General features: G+C 38.0%; 1 protein-coding gene across 24 annotated transcripts in view; it reads right to left on the bottom strand.

Annotated features, from left to right (window-relative positions):
• CHD2 (chromodomain helicase DNA binding protein 2) overlaps positions 1-21,320 on the bottom strand; it is a 131,767-nt gene that overhangs the window by 65,013 nt on the left and 45,434 nt on the right. For 22 of the 24 annotated variants that reach the window (XR_012415475.1, XR_012415467.1, XR_012415472.1 and 19 more), the window contains 7 exons: positions 20,824-20,924; positions 19,486-19,530; positions 19,139-19,317; positions 16,334-16,458; positions 11,504-11,720; positions 9,580-9,669; positions 8,444-8,634 (listed from right to left, as the gene is read on the bottom strand). Coding sequence is in view for 13 of the 24 variants with exons in the window: in XM_073996791.1 (XP_073852892.1) it covers positions 8,444-8,634; positions 9,580-9,669; positions 11,504-11,720; positions 16,334-16,458; positions 19,139-19,317; positions 19,486-19,530; positions 20,824-20,924 (948 nt within the window). In the remaining 11 variants the exon portion in view is untranslated. Of the gene's footprint in view, positions 1-8,443; positions 8,635-9,579; positions 9,670-11,503; positions 11,721-16,329; positions 16,459-19,138; positions 19,318-19,485; positions 19,531-20,823; positions 20,925-21,320 lie in introns of those variants that run through there. The other 2 variants (XM_073996792.1, XM_065548483.2) reach the window with 2 other exon arrangements.

The raw sequence follows: 21,320 nt of genomic DNA, 5'->3' as shown, positions 1-21,320 counted from the left end.
TATACTTACCCACACAGCAAGGTCAGGCAGAAATAAGGGCAAATCTGAACTACTTAACTAACAGGTTTTCTTTTTATATACACACCTTTGTGAACAATTTTTAAACTTTTTTTGAAAATGACAATGCTTTAAATACAAAATTTTCAAAGAAAAGAAGACCTCTTTCACAGAAAAAAACTTGCATCTCTAACTCTAACCTATCATTCCATAATTGATTCAACTGGCCAAAGGAAAATTTTGGAAGAGACTCCCTGAATGATAAAGTAATTGAAAAGTTCCTCTCTCCAATTACGAAAGAAGGATATATGACATTTTTCCCAACATAGCCCATGCTGAGTGGAATGCCACAGCTGCTTAACAGCAGGAAAAAGCTAATTATGACCACTTACGAGCCAAAATCCCTACCATCCACTTCAGCAGTTAGGTACACAAAAGCAAATCATGGCTAAGTATTCACTGGTAGAAACTACATACCACAATTCTTTTTCTATAAAAACAAACACAGATGTTCCCACTGTGTCTCATAACTCTTACTATGTAGGGTGACTTTACTTCGTCTCAATGGTTTTATGAAGGATGTATTTTTTCTCTTAGAATTTGAAGTTCAGAGGACACTTGGTCAGAGAAGACTTGATATTGATCTTGGTCTATCTACTTATTGACCATGTGATACGGGACACCTTTTAATCATCTAAGCCAGCATATTCTTATTTGCAATATGAAAATAAAGGAAGCCCTTCAGACTAAAAAAAAAAAAGCAATACCCAACAGCAACCTGAAAACACAGGAACAAATGAAGATCACTGAAAATGATCAAATATATGGGTACATGTGAAAGATAGTATACATATATTTTTCTCTTTTCTATATGTCCTTAAAAGACAAACCTGTTTAAAGCAATAATTATATGCTTGTATTCTTGGATTTACAACATAAGGAGGTGAAAATGGAACTACAGTGGGGTAAAGTTGCCCTATTTCACCAGAATTGAGTCAGTATTAACCTGAAGAAGACTGACGCATACAATAATCCCTAGAGCAACCAATTAAAATTTTTTAATAGCAAAAAATTAACAGGAGTTAAAATGACACACTGAAAAGTACTTGCTGAAACAGGAAGGCAATAAAGGAGAAAGTGGAACAAAAAAGATGTAAGACATATGGAAAACAAATAGTAAAATAGCAGAAATCCAACCATATTATTCATTCTGTTAAATGTGAATGAACTAAATATTCCAATCAAAAGGCAAGGATTATTGGCCTGGATAAAAAAGGCACATCCAAGTACCAGTTGTCTATAAGACACATTTTAGACTTACAGAAAGAAATAGGTTGAAAGTAAAATGATGGAAAACAGTATATCATGGACACAGGAATGAGAAGAGACCTAAGGAGCTATAATAAAATCACACAAAATGGATTTACAAAACAATAAATATCATTAGAGGTCAAATGGGACATTCTGGTATTGACTAGAAAAAGGTCAATGCCTCAGGAACATACAATAGTTATGAATGGATACATACCTAACAGAACCCCAAAATATATGAAGCAAAAAATGACAACTCGAAGCCAAAAACTCAACTACAGTTAAAAATCAAAATATTTCATTCTCAATTCAAAGTACAACTAAACTGGCAGTCAGAAAAGATAACAAAAGTCTTGAACACCACCATTAACCACAATGAATGGACATTTACAAAACACTAACCAAACAAAGATAGAATACAGATTATTCTTTATAAGCATTTATGGGACAGTCTCCAGGAAAGAAAGCATACTATGACTATTTAATAAGTCATAATAAATTCATTTAAAGCATGTTCTCCAAGACAAAACTGAATTACGAGCCATTTGGAAAATCTCTAAATATATGGAAATTAAACACCATCCTTCTGAAAAACCCATGCTTCAAAGAATAAATCACAGAGAATTTAGAAAATAGATGAAATCAAATGAAAACAAAAACACACAATTATCAATATTTATGGGATGTAGCTAAAGCGGTACATAGGAGTAAACATACCTTTAAACAACTAGAAAAGAAAAAAGTTTTACATCAATAATCTAAACTGTATCTTAAGAGAAAAAGAAAAAATTAAATGAAAAGCAAACAAAGGACAGAAACCTTTGAGAGAGGAAATAAATAGAAAAACAGAGGGGCCGGGCACGGGGACTCATGCCTGTAACCCCAGCACTTTGGGAGGCCAAGGCAGGCAAATCACAAGGTCAGGAGTTCGAGACCAGCCTGGCCAACATGGTGAAACCTCGTCTCTACTAAAAATACAAAAATCAGCCGGGTGTGGTGGCAGCCGCCTATAATCCCAGCTGCTCAGGAGGCTGAGGCAGGAGAATTGCTTGAAACTGGAAGGCAGAGGCTGAGTGAGCCAAGATTGTACCGTGCACTCCAGCCTGGGCAACAAGTGCAAAACTCTGTCTCAAAAGAAAAAAAAAAAACAGAGGTAGAAACCAATGATGTCAAAAGTTGGTTCTTTGAGAACATCAAAATTGATAAGCCCTTAGCTAGAGCTGACCAAGAAAAAGAGCAAAGGATACAAATTACCATAATCAAAAAATTAACTTTAATCACTATTGATTCTTAAAAAAGAATCTACCAGGCACAGTGGTTCATGCTTATTATCTCAGCATTTTAGGAGACAGAGGCGGGAGGATCACTTGAGCCCAGAAGTTCGAGATCAGCCTGGACAACTCAGCAAGACCCCATCTCTACAAATCATAAAAAATAAATTTTAAAAATTAGCTGGGCATTGTGGTGCACACTTGTAGTACCAGCTACTTAGGAGGCTGAAGTGGGAGGATCCCTTGAGCCCAAGAGTTCATGGTTACAGTGAACTATGATCATACCACTGCACTCAGCCTGGGTGACAGAGAAAGACCATGTCTCTTAAAAGAGAAAACTAAAATTAAAAGGCTGAGAGAATACTATATAACTTTATGCCAACATATTAGGACAAGTTAGACAAAATAGACTAACTCCTAGAAAGACACAAATTAACAAAAATAAGTCAAGAAGAAATAGAAAACTTAAGTGAACCTGTAACTGGAAACCAGGTTAGTCATTAAAAATTTTCCCACAAAGTAAAGATTGACATGGCTACACTGGTGAATTCTACTAAATATTTAAAGAAGAAGTAACACGAAACTTACACAAACTCCTTCAGAAAACAGAAAGGAAACACTCTCCAATTCATTTTATGATCCCAAAACCAAAGCAACGTAAACATCAAAACAAAACAAAAAGCTACAGACTAAAATTCTAATTAAAATCAAAAACACAGATGCGGCCAGGAACAGTGGCTCACGCCTGTAATCCTAGCACTTTAGGCAGCGGAGACAGGCAGATCACTTAAGCCCAGGAGTTGGAGACCAACCTGGCCGACATGGCAAAACTCCACCATCTCTACTAAAAGTACAAAAATTAGCCGGGCATGGTGGTGCATGCTTGTAATCCCTGCTACCTGGAAGGCTGAGGCATGAGAACTGCTTGAACCTGGGAGGTGGAGGTTGCAGTGAGCTGAGATCATGCCATTACACTCTAGCCTGGGTGACACAGGGAAACTCTGTTTCAAAAAACAAACAAAAAACACCAAACAGATGCAAAAATCTTTAACAAAATATTAACCAAGTGAATCTAGCAATGCATAAAAACTATTAAACATTGTTAACAAGTCAGATTTACGCTAGGAAAAAAAAAGTTGGCCTAATGTCTAAAAAGCAATTAAGGTAATATACTATATTGTTAAAGGACAAAACCACATGGTCATCTCAACAGACACAGAAAAAAAGCATTTAACAAAACCTAATATCCATTCTTTATTAAAACCTCACAAACTAAGAAGAGAAGAAAACCTCCTCAACCCAATAAAGGGTATCTACGAAAAAAAATCTATAGCCAACATCCTGCACCCACCAATTCTATTTAAGATGGAGGTTCCTGCCAATACAATAAGGCAAGAAGAAGAAATAAAAAGCATCCACATTAGAAAAGAAACCTTTAGGTACAGAAAACATATCCTGTCTATAGAAAAATACTAAGAAATACAGAACAATATAAACACACAGACAGACACACACAGTAGAAACAGTAAGTTTATCAAGTTTGCAGGATGTAAGATCAATATACAAAACTCAATTATAGTTCTATAATAGGTTATTTTTTTAATTCCACTCAAAATATAGTCAGAATTAAAATAATATTTTAAATGTATAAGATTTCTAAACTGAAAACCACTGTACACTGAGAAAAATTATAGAAGATCTAAATAAATGGAGAAAACTTTCCATGATTATGGTTTAGAAGACTCAATATTAACAATTTTGCTTTAACTGATTCGACACAATTTCTATATTTTTCTTGCAGAAATTAACAACCTGATCCTAAAATGTATATGGAAGTGCCAAGAACTCTAGAGTAACCAAAACAATTCTGAAAAAGAAGAAAATGGAACTTGTACTTCTCCATTTTCAAAAAGCAGTCTAGGCCGGGTGCAGTGCCTCAAGCCTATAATCGCAGTACTTTGGGAGGCCAAAGAGGGTGGATCACTTGAAGTCAGGAGTTCAAGACCAGCCTGGCCAACACGGCAAAACCCCATTTCTACTAAAACACAAAAAATTAGTTGAGCATGGTGATGCATGCCTGTAATCCCAGCTACTTGGGAGGCTGAGGCAGGAGAATCGCTTGAGCCTGGGAGGCAGACATTGCAGTGAGCTGAGACTGCACCACTCCACTTCCAGCCTGGGTGACAGAGCAAGGCTCCGTCTCAAAAAAACTAAAAAATAAAAAAGCAGTTGAAAGTTACATTAATAAAGACAGTGTGACATTGGCAGAAGGACAGAAATATGTATTAATAAAACAGAACTGACAGTCCAGAAACAAAGCATGACATTTATGGTGTCAACTGAGTTTCAACAAAGGTGTCAAGTCAATTCAATGGAGAACAGACATTCTTTTCAACAAGTGATACTAGAACAATTTCCCAAATTCTACTGCAAAAAAAAATGAACTAAGGCACTCACAGTTCACACTATAAATAAAATGTACTCTGACCTAATATAAAAGCTAAAACTTCCAGAAGGAAATAAAGAAGCAAGTCTTTGTGTCCACAGGCTAGGCAAATCTGTCTCAGATATGATATCTAAAGCACAATCCATACAAAGAAATCCATAAATTAAACTTCATCAAAATCAGTAACTTTTTCTCTTTGAAAGACAACATTTAAAAAGTGAAAAAAAGCCACAGATCGGGATAAAATATGTTCAAATTATATACAGATGCTCCTCAACTTACAACAGGGTTATGACCTGAAAAACCCATCATAAGTTGAAAATAGTGTTAAATCAAAAATTCATTTAATACACTTAACCTACCAAACATCACAGCTTAGCCTACCCTAAATGTGTTCAAACGCTTATCATTAGACTACTGAGCAAAATCACCTAACACAAAGCCAATTTTATAATAAAGAGTTGAATATCTCACATAATTTATTGAATATTACACTGAAAATGAAAAACAGAATGCTTGTGTTTATTCAAAGTATACTTTCTACTGAAAGTGTATTGTTTTCATATCACTGAAAAATCAAAAAATTTTACATCAAACTATAGAAAGTTGGGGACTGTACTGACAAAGCACTTGTATTTAGAGTATTTTTTTTTTTAATTTTAATTTTTTTTTTTTTTGAGATGGAGTCTCGCTCCGTCGCCCAGGCTGGAGTGCAGTGGCCAGATCTCAGCTCACTGCAAGCTCCGCCTCCCGGGTTTACGCCATTCTCCTGCCTCAGCCTCCTGAGTACCTGGGACTACAGGCGCCCGCCACCTCGCCCAGCTAGTTTTTTTTTTTTTTGTATCTTTTAGTAGAGACGGGGTTTCACCATGTTAGCCAGTATGGTCTCGATCTCCTGACCCCGTGATCCGCCCGTCTCGGCCTCCCAAAGTGCTGGGATTACAGGCTTGAGCCACCGTGCCCGGCCTAGAATTTTTTTTTAAAGAAATAAAAAACCTCTTCAACTCATAAGACAAACAATCCAATTTTTTTAACCCATTTATGAGAGAGGTTGCAATTTTTTGAATTTTTGCAATCAGACCTTGGCAATGACCTTGAGCAGTAGGATATAAATAATTCCCACATGCTTAGAGTTCCAATGACGGAACAGGAGGCATGAGTTAAATGCCAAAACATTTGAATAGAAATTGCACCAAAGACATACAAATGGCTAATGAACACCTGAAAAGACGTTCAACATCTTTAGCCATTAGGGAAATGCAAGTCAAAACCACAATGACACACATTCGCCAGAATGGCTAGAATCAAAAAGACTGACAATGTACCAAGTCCTGGTGATGACGTAGGGAAACTAGAACCTTCAAACGTTTCTGGAAGGACTGAACAATGGTAGTCACTTTAGAAAACAGCGTGGTAGGGCCGGGCGCGGTGGCTCAAGCCTGTAATCCCAGCACTTTGGGAGGCCGAGACGGGCGGATCACGAGGTCAGGAGATCGAGACCATCCTGGTTAACACGGTGAAACCCCGTCTCTACTAAAAAATACAAAAAAAAAAAAAAAAGAAAACAGCGTGGTAGTTTCTAAAATGTTAAATATAAACTTTCCAAATAATCCAGCAATTCTACTCCTCCGTCTCTAAGCAAGAGAAAGAAAAACATACATCCACGCAAAGATATAACAACCCCAAAACAAAGCAATCCAAATGTCCATAACTGGACATTTTAACTGGATGCAATGAAATATTATTACCCAATAAAAGAGAACTACTACTGACAGACTCTGACATGAATGAATCTCAAAAAAAATATGCTAAGTGAAGGAAGCCAGAAACAAAAGCCTACATATTAGGATTCCACTTATGTAAAACTTGTAAAAAAGGGAAATCTCTAGAGACAAAAGCTGATTATTGGTTGCCTAAGGCTATATGTGGAAGCAGAGGTTAACTGCAAACAAGCAATGGGGAACTTTTTGGGATGAGGAAAATATTCTAAAACTGGGCGATGATGGTTGCAAACTATAAATTTATTAAACAAATTTAAATTTAAAATTTAAAAAATAAAAGTAAAAAATAAAATTTAATCCTGAATTTAAAAAATAAAACAAAAAATGATTTGTAGAGCATATACCTATCAATTGAACAACTATATTAATTGAATTGTTTACTGTACACCAGGTGCTATTCTAGGCAATGCAAACCAGCAATGAATCAAGCAAACAAAATCCCTGTGATTTTCATGCATAATTTAATGACATGAGATGAATGAGAACATAAATTTAAAAAGATATGCTGGCCGGGCGCGGTGGCTCAAGCCTGTAATCCCAGCACTTTGGGAGGCCGAGACGGGCGGATCACTAGGTCAGGACATCGAGACCAACCTGGCTAACACGGCGAAACCCCGTCTCTACTAAAAACACAAAAAATTAGCCGGGCGAGGTGGCGGCGCCTGTGGTCCCAGCTACTCGGGAGGCTGAGGCAGGAGAATGGTGGGAACCCGGGAGGCAGAGCTTGCAGTGAGCTGAGATCTGGCCACTGCACTCCAGCCTGGGTGACAGAGCGAGACTCCGTCTCAAAAAAAAAAAAAAAAAAGATATGCTATATAGAAACTAAAACAGGTTAGGGATAAGATATCTAAAGGGCTACTTTAGGTTAGGCAGTCTGCAAAGATTTCTGAAAGGAGGTGGTCGTACAAGATGAGCTGAAGCATTAAGGTGGCTGGCCATGTGAAGATAAGAAGAAACAGCATTCCAGTCAAGAAGGAATACTAATGGCTTGGCATGTTTAAGGGAGAGAAAGATGGCCAGAATGGCTGAAGCATAATGAGTGATGGAGAAAGTGGATGAGAGGAATCAGATTATTGTCAAGGGGCCAGACTGAGTGGGGTCCTCCAAATTAATGAATATAGATGTTATTCTAAGTATCACTGAATACCACTGGATAATTTTAAGTTTTATGAGATGTATACATCATCTCTCCCATAAAAATCTTTTCAATAAAGACATTCCACAGTTCTTTAATAATATGTAAATAAGATGTAAAGTTGATGTTTCGGCTATCAGACATTTGAGTGTAACCTACTTTTCAGTGCTTGTGTACCTTGTATATTTCATTTTACTTATATTGATTATCTAATACCAACAGTGAAAAGGTCTGATGTCATCTATTTAACAGTTATTTCCCAACTGCATTAACTAATTCAGTCTTTCGGCAGACAATACTGCTTTCCTCCTTAACAGGCTAATTTCTGTGCCTTCTTTCACTGATTATGAAACATTTTACTACTGCCATCCCTGCCTCCATTTGATGCTTTGCTTTCCCCAAACCATGCCATCTGTTTTCCCTAAGGTCTACTAAGAAAGTTAAAAAGCATTGGCATTTCAGACATTCTAGCATCTTTTGAAATACACAGGAAGGAGCTTACTTCTCCGGCATAATAAAGTGCAGCAAGGACCAGAGCTCTTTGAGGGAATTCTGAAGAGGGGTCCCCGTAATCAGGAGCCTATGGTTGGACTTGAAATCAATCAGAGTTTTATACAATAAAGAGTCATCATTCTTCAACCGATGGGCTTCATCCACTCCCAGAAAGGCCCAGTTAATACTGCCCAGCACAGTCTAAAGTAAAAACAAAACAGAACGAGCCACCAGGTCAGAAGGGAACCCAAAAGTGCTTTCAAGTGTTAATTATCTCTGTATAAATACCATTACAAAGGTATAAATAGACACATTTATTCTTCACTGACAATATATATTAGGACTCTTCTGTTTATTCTGTTAGTTGCCAGATTGGTAACTATTCAAACGAGAGTATCATCATCTAAAAGGTATAGGTGGGCCTCTTATACCAGCTATTACTGCATGCCCCACAGCAAGAACACAAAAACTGCTATGCTGGGCAAAAATTAAACAAAAACAAAAACCACATGATTCTGTATTCTCCCCTTAATTACGGTCCTTCTCCTGCCTATTCTCCACCCCAACCCTGAAGCACACAAACACCAAGAGCCACCAAACTGAACTTGTTTGCACTTAATACCAATGGGATCTACCTACCACATATATTTCTTAGCAGAAAGGCGATATTTAAAGAGCTTCTTATTTCTGTCCTCCTCACAAAGACCATTCACGTCATCTTTTCTGGAGAAATGCCTTAACAATGATACAATAGGAAATGCCTAAGATGACATTCAAGGCAAATACCTGAGGTGGCATCCAATGACTGACAATAATCTCAGGTAATTTATTGACCTCAATACCCTTTCATTCTGTTTAATTCAATTGGACTTGGTGACCTAAGGTCCCCTCATTTATAGGGTTCTGTTTTCTATTTATAACCTTAATATCCTTTGAGTAATTTTTGTGGTTGTTCATTTGCTTACTTTTTGAAATAAGAGAAAAGTAACATGGCAAGTAGGAGGTACAGACCCTACCCACTGTTTTTTATTTTTAACTTTCATGTGTTTATTTATTTTTAACATGCTCCACAGAAAAGTAACAGACCCTAACATCTGGACAAGTCACAGTGGAAAAGATTTAGCCTCGTAGATATTAATTACACACCTTATCTTTTAAGAGGATCTCATATGTTGTTATAAGTGCGTTGAACTTCAATCTTTTGGTTTGGGAATGAATCCATTCATATTCCCGTATCTATAAGAAAAAAACATAATTAAGACATAATTTCTGCTTCTACCTTTCTATATCACGTAAGTGTTGTGATCGATGTAACAGAAACATGCCAAATAAAAAATAAATCGGAATAGAATTTAATGAATATCTCATACACTCTAAAATGACCTAAGCAACCAAACTATAAAGCAGAAGAGTTAGAATTCAAACACTGACCACTGAACAGCAAAAGCTTTATTGCCAGAATCAGAAGAAACTGGCCCCCAGAAACACATCTAATGAAGAAAATGCACCTCATCAGCTACTAAACCCTGGTGATTTGAACTCAACAAGGGATCTCCCATATCCTTAGAAATTTCTTTTAAAAATGCAATTTATTTACTTTTTGAATAGGAAAATACATATATTAACAAGTAAAACAAATTCCAACCTTTGGAATTTCATCAACCATAGACCAAAGAGATGTGTCCAAGAAAAAGGGAGGCTTATAAGACCAAAATATAATGCAATACGGATAATAACGTCAATGTAAAAGAACACAAAGATGAGCACATTCACACTGAAGTATAATTGGACACTTAGCAAGCACGAAGACTCATGACAAAGCTCTTGCAGTCTGGCTGTCAAGTTAGGAACTGGAGAACAAGACAGTAAGTGCCTGCAGGTGATCACCACCGAGTGGGGTTAAAAAGAACAAAGAGAAGGAGAACTGGAGATAGCAAAAACTTCTGTGACTACAATTTTTTACAGTTCATTTCCTTTGTTTGCAATCATTTTTGGAATGTAGTGCTTTAAGCTATTTTGTAAACCTATGAATTTCTCTTTTTTCTTCTTTAATGGTTAACAAATGATTTAACAAGCTAAAACTATATTCTTAGAAACTCAAAATTAGGCCAATGAAATCAGCCAGCATTTAAGTTACACAATTTTAATGAAACTATTTACTAAAAATAAATTTGAATTTGCATGAAAATATACGATTACAACATGCAACTCAAATGTTTAAACCTTGCTGATGGCTTGTTCTTATTACAAGCAATTTTCCAGAAATAGTTTATAGACACTGATGAAAGAGGAAAGCTCTGGACTAGATAGATACACCTGTGTCCTAATCCCAGCTCTGCCACATTCTTGCTTGCTAGGGCACGTGTTAAGATTCTCTGAGTCAATTCTTCATCAGTAGTAGGAAAGAATGCCATCAACTTTGAAGACTATCATGAAGATTACAGGTATTATACATAAGGCACCCAGCGCAACATCTAGCACACAGCAGGTGCTTTAAAAAAAAGTTACTATAAAGAAAAGATCTGCTAAACAAAGATAAACTTAAGTCACTGTGTTCTAAATTCATGATGCCCAAATAAAGTTTGGTAACCGATTAAAATAATTTTTATTTCTAGAGCCCTAAAATAGCTTATTTTCCTTTACTTTTACTCCTTTTTTGTAAGTTATGCAACCTCACTGTTTTACGAAATTAAGAAACAAATTCGAAGAATGTTTATTTTCAGTAAATGTCTATTGAGATAGCAAAAATAATATTAATATTACACAAAGTATTAACTCCATATTATCTCATATAAAGCAAGTAAAAAGGGCAGAGAGAAGAAAAATATTGCAACCCAGCTAAAAGAGATTCCCACTCACAAACTCCTGTTGCTTTTTAAATAGTAAGCATATTTGTTAAAGAACATCTGAGTTGCACTTTTGTGATAGATACACCTCCTAATATTGAGAACATAGCACAGTATCAGAATAATAACCAAAAACTTTACTAATGATCTACTAAAGGCTTCAAGTCAATTTTCAAATTACATTTATAACACAAATTCTATCCCAGCTCTTTTTGTTTACACACCGTATTTCTGCTCATCAGGTCACCTATGTAAACCACTACGTTAATCTCTGGTGCCCAGATTTCAAACTCTCTCTGCCATGAGGTGAGGGTGGATAAAGGGACGACTATAAGAAAGGGGCCATACAGCTGGTGTTGGTGGAACAGGTAGGAGAGGAATGATATGGTCTGGATGGTCTTTCCTAGGCCCATTTCATCAGCAAGGATTACACTGTTATTTCTGCAGAAAAAAAATAAATAAATAAAAACAAAAAAATCATTAGTTCACCAAAACACAGAATGTCCATAAATAGCAATGACACCAATGCTTCACAATAACAGTTGAGCAAGGTGTCATTCATAAGCCTCAACTGTATTTCCTCTCATCTGCAATTACTTCAGCTTTCGACATAAGGAAGAAAGTAGAAACCAAAAATAGCAGAATAACAAGTGACCTATCTAGACTTGGATTACTATGAGAGCCTCGTCAGACTCTTTACCTTTAGGCTTTTCACATCACCTTCCATAGGCTATCTTTTATCACAGAGAAGACAAGCTTTGTAAAAAGTGAAGACAAGCATGTAACCTTAGACTCCATCAATAGAGAAAGCTATCAGCACTGCTCGTGAATCCTATGGCCGGCCTACCCCATTCCACTGCATACCACTGGGTTGTTTAATGCCACATACACTATTTCCTAGACCTCCATGTATAGGTGTATGGCTCTTGTTTTAAATACACTTTAGCCTAAAGCAGGGGTAGGCTACAGATCGTATTTGTGGACCCTACCCTAGATCTACTAAATAAGACTATATGGAAAAGGGCTGACAAACACCTTTGGAGATTCTGACTCAGGTATTCCTTAGACCAGGGACACCCCACTCAGGAACCTGGCTGCACAGCAGCAGGTGAGCAGCGGGTGAGCGAGGGAAGCTTCATCTGTATTTACAGCCGCTCCCCATTGCTGGCATTAGTGCCTGAGCTCTGCCTCCTGTCAGATCAGCAATGGCATTAGAAGCTCATAGAAGCATGAACCCCACTGTGAACTACACATGTGAGGGATCTATGTTGCACACTCCTTATGAGAATCTAATGCCTGGTGATCTGTCACTGTCTCCCATCACCCCCAGATGGGACTGTCCAGTTGCAGGAAAACAAACTCAGGGCTCCCACTGATTCTACATTATATAGTATAATGTAATAATAATAGAAATAAAGTGCACAATAAATGTAATGTGCTTGCATCATCCCGAAACCATCCCCCTCCCTCCTCCTCAGTCTGTGGAAAAATTGTCTTCCATGAAACCGGTCCCTAGTGCCAAAAACGTTGGGGACCATTACATTAAACCACAGTTTGAGAAACACTACTCTACAAAATGGGCTAGATTTCAACAGGGTATTAATCGAAAAAGAATATCTAAGAAAAAAATTTTAAAATTGAAGAAACAGCCAGAGTTAAGAAAATATATTTGGGAAACAGAACATAGTCATTTGGCAGGAAATTAGGATTACATGTAAGACATCAGATTGAAAACATTATTGAAAGGTTCTTGAAAATAAGAACACTGAAAGTTTGCTGTATATATAATACACGTTTAATCAGCAAATCAGAAAGAACTAAAAGTAATTTACAGGTTAAAGGCAACCTAACATTCAAAAAACAAGACGTTTAATTCACCAAAAAGAGGCAATTTCTAAAAATACCTTCTGTGTTCTACAAAATAGCTAAAGGGTAAAATACAGAAACAAGGAAGATCACACTTGAGTAAGGGAGAATGATGAAGCCATACCCCTATACATCTCAGGTACACCTAATTTTCTATACAGTTTAGATGTAGTATATTCCTTTGAGTAACTTCCTTCTCATTTCTTTCACCTTTTCAATATTATTGAGGAGGAAGCACAGTTAAGTTTCTCCAATATTTCCTGCCCCTAGAAAATGCCATTGTCTACACACACATACTAAAGTAGGTTTGAACTGATTCACCTGTTTTTCTGGAATCAGACCAAAATAGCACATTATGTAATGTAACATTCCTGTGACCAGGGCTTAACAGGTGCTTGGGCCCTTTTCAATTGATTTTTATTCCTTTGGTTTAAAGTAAAAAAATGCTGGCCAGGCACAGTCGCTCACAGCTGTAATCCCAGCACTTTGGGAGGCTAAGGCGGGCAGATCACATGAGATCAGGAGTTCAAGACCAGCTTGGCCAACATGGTGAAACCCCATCTCTACTAAAAATACAAAAATTAGCCAGGCATGGTGTTGCGTGCCTGTAATCCCAGCTACTCAAGAGCCTGAGGCAGGAGAATTGCTTGGACCTGCGAAGCGGAGATTGCAGTGAGCCAAGATCATGCCACTGCGCTCCAGCCTGGGCAACAGAGCAAAACTCAGTCTCAAAAAAAATAAAAAATAAAAAATTAAAACAATGCTGGCCAAGGACTGTACACAAAACACCATGCAACTCTGGATGGGTACATGGCACCTTTGCTCCTAAGAGCCCTCAAATATAAAATGAGGATTATTTTAAGGAAAATTCCTTAAAGTTCATCTAACTTTATAACTGTCATTTAGATGAATTAGGTCCCATTATCCTCTAAAAGGAAAAACCATTTTTAAGCAATTCAGAATCATTATATCAAACCCACATTCTCAAACAATCTTCTCAAGACACCTAATTTTCATAACTGAGTATTAAATATTGTATTAGATTTTATCAGATAAAAAGTAGGAGATGGTTCACTTTGGAAAAAGTCACTGTAAATGCATCTCTATAACTAGAAACCTTCCTTTCAGCATTGAGGGGAAAAAATATTTTTTAAGCTGTCCCTTTTTTTTTTTTCCTAAGGTAAAGTCTCACTCTGTCACCCCAGGCTGGAGTGCAATGGTGAGAAAATGGCTCACTGAGGTCGGGCGCGGTGGCTCACGCCTGTATTCCCAGCACTTTGGGAGGCTGAGGCGGGCAGATCACGAGGTCAGGAGATCAAGATCATCCTGGCTAACACGATGAAACCCCGTTTCTACTAAAAATACAAAAAATTAGCCAGGTGTGGTGGTGGGCACCTATAGTCCCAGCTATTCAGGACGCTGAGGCAGGAGAAAGGCATGAACCTGGGAGGTGGAGCTTGCAGTGAGCCAAGATCATGCCACTGCACTCCAGCCTGGGCGACAGAGCGAGACACCGTCTCAAAAAAAAAAAAAAAGAAAGAAAATGGCTCCCTGCAACCTTGGCTTCCTGGGCTCCAGCAATCCTCCCACCTCAGCCCCCCAGTAGCTGAGACTACGTAAGTGTGCCACCATGTCCAGCTAATTTTTGTATTTTTTGGTAAAGATGGGGTTTTGCCATGTTGCCCAGGCCTGTACTTTTAATTCTAAATAAGGATTTTTTACTTTACTATAAAATACTAAAGACATTAAGAGCTTGCACTTAATTGAGCACTTCGAGAAAGAAGTGTGTGGGTAGGCATTAAAGGTACTTCTTACACTGCATGTTCTGTAAGGACAACAAAATACATCTATATTGGTTCACTGTTAAATTCTCAAGGACTAACGGATCCCTATGTGAAAAGTAAAAAGTTCCTCTTCAAAGTTTCCCCTTTTGTTAAAGAATAAATAATAAGTGTTAGAAATAATAGTTTCTTTTAAAAATTAACTTCCTTCAAGCTTCCCTGCTTTTTGCTAATAACTCTTCCTTTGTTAAGCCCTATGTGGCTGTTAAACATAGTAAGGGAGTAAGTACATTCTATGTCCTTGTACTTTAAAACGGGTTATCTTTTCTGGACTATAACCTGCTCAGAAATGTCCTAACACGCCCAGACATTTCCTGGCTTACAGTCTACGCCTCTTTCTTATTTGGAAATGTTATTATTCTCCTAGTTCCCCGTAAACAACCCCTTTCCTTTGTTTTCCACTGCGCATTTACCTATTTAGGAAAGTTTTAAGTTTTTGGCCAATCGTACTCCATCTAGATTGTGCGGTCCAGCTCCAGCCAATGGAGACAGGACACAACAGTAAGGACCCAATGCGTCAGGGATAAAAACCTCTGCTTTTCTTTGTTCAGTGTGCTCTCATGACAATTAGGCTTCTGAAAAGCACCCTTTCTGCAGAAAGTAAAATCACCTTGCTGAGAAAATTCCTTGAGCACTAGTTCTTCTTTTCAGCACTGAGGAACAAGCACTTGTTTCTAACACCTAGCACTTAGTAATCAGGAACTACTTGAAATTGGTGAAGAAAATTTGTAAGTACTTCCCAAATGTACCTTTAAACCTCCAGTACTATCATTGTCTCATCTTTTTTTTTTTTGCCCCCCCCCCAAGATTAATGTGGTATCATTATAAAAAGGATACTTTCACAGGTTCAATCTTCCTCTGAACAGGATAATCCTATAGTCTATACAGGTAGGGAGTGGGGTGAAGAGAGGGGAATCACATTCTCTACAGCACTACTGTAGGAAATTAACTTAAAAGTGTGCCTGGCCTAGAAAGAAAATACATGTGAAAAAGACATTTTCTTATTCCTCCTGAGTAACTCCTCCCACATTAAAGATTTGGGTGACTTAACTTGCTATTTACACTCATGAGTAACATGATAATAGAGGTTTCTGGCTATGACAAATTACCCACCAAATAATGAAATAACAAAGTATTCTTTATATCAGAATAAAATGGTATTATACATACATAAAAATTTCCAGGAAGGATTTCTCTCAATCATATTTTATTTCTGTAATATGCAGTGTAAAGATTTCTTGGTTGAGATATAACAAGGGTGTGAAAAAAGAAAAAAGAATTCTTGACATCTAACAATAAAGAAGACAGAAACAGTAAGGAAAACTGCACTCATATTTTTCTACCTACTTGCACCAGGAATGAGCAAGCCAGTTGAGACCTTCTAGCTGATAATCTCGAAGTTCCAGATTCTCCCCTCCTAAATATGCAGGTTGTTTCTTTAAAGCTACAAATCGTGGTCTCTGCTTCAGGGCCTGAAAAACAAAAGCCCAAGCTGAAAGAAAATTTTCTTACTGGTACTATGTTAAAATGCTAGTCACAATTCACGTATTCGGCATCAAAGCATAAAAACCTAAATTTCTTTTTTTTTTTTTTTTTTTTTTTTGAGATGGAGTCTAGCTCTGTCACCCAGGCTGGAGTGCAGCAGCGCACTCTCAGCTAACTGCAAGCTCTGCCTCCCAGGTTTACGCCATTCTCCTGCCTCAGCCTCCCGAGTAGCTGGGACTACAGGTGCCTGCCACCATGCCCAGCTAATTTTTGTATTTTTTGTAGAGACAGGGTTTCACCATGTTAGCCAGGATGGTCTCAATCTCCTGACCTCATGATCCGCCGGCCTCGGCCTCCCAGTGTGCTGGGATTACAGGCGTGAGCCACTGTACCTGGCCAAAAATGTAAATTTCATGTGTGAATCACCAGCTCACTCCATCACCCCTTTCTTATGGTTTATATTCCATAAGCCAGAGTTGGTTCATCCTCAAATAAAATATTTTTAGTTAACTTGTCCCTTTCCAGAAATAAGTCTATGAACATCATTAAATAGCACTTTATGTCTTCTCTATTATATGGCAGTGAGAGTCTCCTATTTTCAGAAACAATTATCTTCATGTTATCTTATTCTAAAAAGTACAAAACATTGCCTCCAGCTGTCATATGCTAAACGCAGTTGATCTTCACCATAACGGGATTTGTAAATTCAGAAATGCAGCCTATCTACCTTAAACCCTTTAAATTGTGTGAATTTGGTTTTCCCTTCAGAAACAACAAGGTTCTGAAGAGAAGGTTTTCAGCCCCAGAGGCTTGAAGGGTAGCATTCTAGTGAGGTCAGCCTCTATGGTTTGCATAAAAATGTGGATTCTGTGGCCAAATCAGTTTAGGAAACAACCGATGAAAAAGTTAAACAAATTTCTTTACTCATGACTTTTCAAAGTCTAAAATGTGTGTCCATAGTGTGAATTTACAGGAGAAATTTATTCAAGGATGTATCCCAAAGTTACATGGCCAGAAGTCTTTTTTCAGGGGACATTTCTCTGAAGATTAGTGCTCTATAGGGTACATTATGAGAAGTATCATCCTATTAAGAGTATTTGATAAGGTTACTGATATATTCAGCTCTCCTATGAGGGCCGCTGGCAGTGAATGGAATCTGACTGCTTACTCTCCAAAATCCAGCCATCCATCCATTCCTACCAAACCTACCCCATAATTGTTCTCCCATCCACTCCTTCCATGCCACTGTTACTTCCCTTGTCCTCACACTACTTCTTCATTCATGGACTTCGATGACATCTTACTGGCTGGACCTTCTGGCTTTAATAATTACTTACTCCAGAGTCTCCTATATACTGCTATTAGATGAAGCTTTCTAAATAAAATACTGTTTTCATACTGCCACTGTACTCAGTAGTACCAATACCTAGAAGATAAAGTCAAAATACCCTTCGAGGTAGCCAAGATACACAGTTTGACCTTGATGTACTTGTCAACATCATTCCTCTTCTCCTCACCCCTGGAGTCTAGCAGTCTCCTACTGAACTACCACTACAAGAATCTTTTTCTTGATACCTTCCATGGGAGGGCAATACCCTGGGCCCCCCTCTTGTCTGTCCAGCCAGCAGCACCAATCCATTATACAAGGGCCAGAGGCAGCTCGAGAACCACAACTTCCTCTTAAAACCCATTCAATGAACACTGGAGCTCAGAGACTTCTACATCGGTGCTTCTCTGATCACATTTTCCCTATCACACTCTTTGACCAGCAATTAAATACTGGTTTTCACAGATAGAATTCTAGTGCCATTAACATGAATGTCAACTTCTAGAGACATACCACTTGTCTGATATTTTATTACTGAGGACCCAAGCACATCACTTTCCTGATGGAATAAATTCCAAGGAAAGGATTTATACAGTCAATCTAGCAAATAAGCCTATATATTTAACTTCTAACTTAGAATTCAAAGATACTCGCCTATTATATCACTTCCTGCTCTCAGAAAGGGTATCACAATCTTGCCCAGGTTGACCTCAAACTCCTATGCTCAAGCGATCCTGCCACCTCAGCCTCCCAAGTAGCTGGAACCATAGGTGTGAGCCAATGCATGGTGGCTCACGCCTGTAATCCCAGCACTTTGGGAGGCCGAGGTGGGCAGATCATTTGAGGTCAGGAGTTCGAGACCAGCCTGACCAACATGGTGAAACCCCATTTCTACTAAAAATACAAAAAATTAGCTGGAAGTGGTGGTGCGTGCCTGTATCCCAGCTGCTCAGGAGGCTGAGGCAGGAGAATCACTTGAACCCAGGAGGCGGAGGTTGCAGTTAGCAGAGAGAGTGCCACTGCCCTCCAGCCTGGGCGACAGAACAAAACTCTGCCTCAAAATAAAATAAAATAATAAAATAAAAGTGTCTAAATCCTTTTAAGTACTCTCCAAAATATCTCTATTTCTAACTATGTAAATTGCAAGATTAAAGAAGTCAACAAAGCCATGAAATAATTCATTCTCTGCTTTTGCTTTAATGTCACATTTAAGTCACCTTCTTTCACTTCAAAATGGCAATCACCATTTCATTTTGTAAATTTTCTCAGCACATATGTGACCAATCCTCTGTATCAGTATATCTTCTCCCTGAAAAAACAAAAGCCAACCATCACCATACCTTGCATTCTCTTGTTGGGATGGTTTTTGAGTTGTTCCTACTGTGGAAGCTGTCAATGCAGTTCTGGAATTTCTTTCCAATGAGGGCTTCATCTTCCCAGCTACACTCTGAATAGGGCAGTCCCATCCATTTACACAGATATTCAGGCTCATTTGAGGGTGCCGGCTTCCGACTGTGAGCTATTTCATATAAAAAAATTTATAGATTAGCAACTGTCAATTAAAAGTGAAAAATGACACTCTGTTTTATGCATAATCAACAAAACATCACATGGCAAAAGAAAATAATCTGCAAAACATACACTGTTCTGAAATGTTGAACATTTATAAATAAAATTTCTTGCTTACCTGGAAAATCTGTTTGACCCAATGTAGATTTACTTGTCTTTACAGCTAAACAAATACAAAATAAGACAGAAAAGTTATAAACACAATGAAGAATGAAACAGTTTAGGTTCTATGAATAAGAATGCAAATAGATTCTACTACCTCACATCTTAAAAAAAAAAAAAGATCGGGTACAGTGGTTCACGCCTGTAATCCCAGTACTTTGGGAGGCCGAGGCAGGCAGATTGCTTGAGGCCAGGAGTTCAAGACCAGCCTGGCCAACATGGTGAAACTCTTGTTTCTACTAAAAATACAAAAATTAGCCAGGCGTGGTGGGGGTGGGGAGTGCCTATAATCCCAGCCACTGAGGAGGCTGAGGCAGGAGTATCACTTGAACCCAGGATGCAGAGGTTGCAGTGAGCCAAGATCACGCTACTGCACTACAGCCTGGGCAACGGAGCGAGACTCCATCTCAAAAAAAAAAAAAAAAAAGGAAGAAGAAAAAAATTATTTTTCTCCTCTCTCTCTCAGGCTGACACTCCACTTCTCTGTCCCTCTTTGTAAGAAAACTCCCCCAATGAGTTGTTTATACTTGCTATCCCCTCTCATTTTCTCTGGAACCTACCCTAGCCACACCCTCACCACTCCATGGATGCATTTCACCAGTGCCAAATTCACAGATCAAGTCTCAGTCCTAATCGTCCTTGACTGACAGCATTTCCTCCCTCCTGGCTATGTGAATCACTTGGCTTCCAGGGACCCACTCTCTCTCAGCTCTCTTCCTGTCTCACTGACTGTTCTTTCTCAGTCTCCTTTGCTAGCTTCTTTCCGACTTCCAAAAGCTGAAATGCTCTCATACTACTTCTTACCATGTGGTACTCTATTTCTGATGATCCTGTTCAATCTCAGCCTTTAAATACTACCTAAATACTGATAAATTTCCAAATTTAAATCTCCAGCCCAGACTAAGAGTTCTAAGCTCCAGGTTCACATATGCTGCAGCCTTCATTATATTCTCCAATTAGATGACTAAGAAGTAAATCAAACTTACAAATATCAAACTAAGGTCTTGGTTCTCACTGCAATGATCGGCTCTTCCCTTCATTTTTCTACTTCAGTAAATGGTACCTCTATACTTCTACATGTTTAGGCCGAAAATCTTGACATGATACTTAACACCTCCTTCTTTCATCCCCCACATCCAAATTTACCAGCCAATCTTCTTAGCTTTTCCTTTAAAATAAATCTAGGACCTGTCTAGTCTCCAAAGTGCATTTTTTAAATTTACATTACTCCCAAAAGCAAAAGCCATTATTCCTTGAGTTCAAACATGGCTGAAGTGAGTTACCATGTACTTACCTATTACTCTTTCTACTATCTGATACTGTTTATTCAACTCTGAAGCCAGCTCCTGTTGGCAATTGAAATATTCTACATCTTCAGGAGAAACTTTCCCTAACCTGGATGGCAGACAGACAGAAAAAGTACACGTAAACTAAAGTTTGGGGATCCACACACAATACATCAAAGCAAAAGTCAAAGGTGGAAAAGAAAACCTATTTTTTACTCACATCTGCCCCTTGAGTAATCTTTACTAGTAATGAGGCCAGAGATTTTACAAAAAAAAAAAAACACACACACTTTTAGAAAACACTGAAAACCTTACACTCATAGAAGGATATACCAGTTACCTGCCTCTCTGATGTGTCCTGTTTAAAAAGAGACCTAAAAATAACTATTTTATGTGATAGATTCATGTGACAAATTCACACATCTAAACAGATCAGGAAAATAAAACTATGCCTTTTCTCATATATGTATGGGTTTTAGGATTGATTAAACACGACTTTTGGAAA

This window comes from Macaca fascicularis, chromosome 7 (genome assembly GCF_037993035.2).
Source record: "Macaca fascicularis isolate 582-1 chromosome 7, T2T-MFA8v1.1".
NCBI lineage: Eukaryota > Metazoa > Chordata > Mammalia > Primates > Cercopithecidae > Macaca > Macaca fascicularis.
This window is presented reverse-complemented; position numbering and strand designations above follow the sequence as displayed.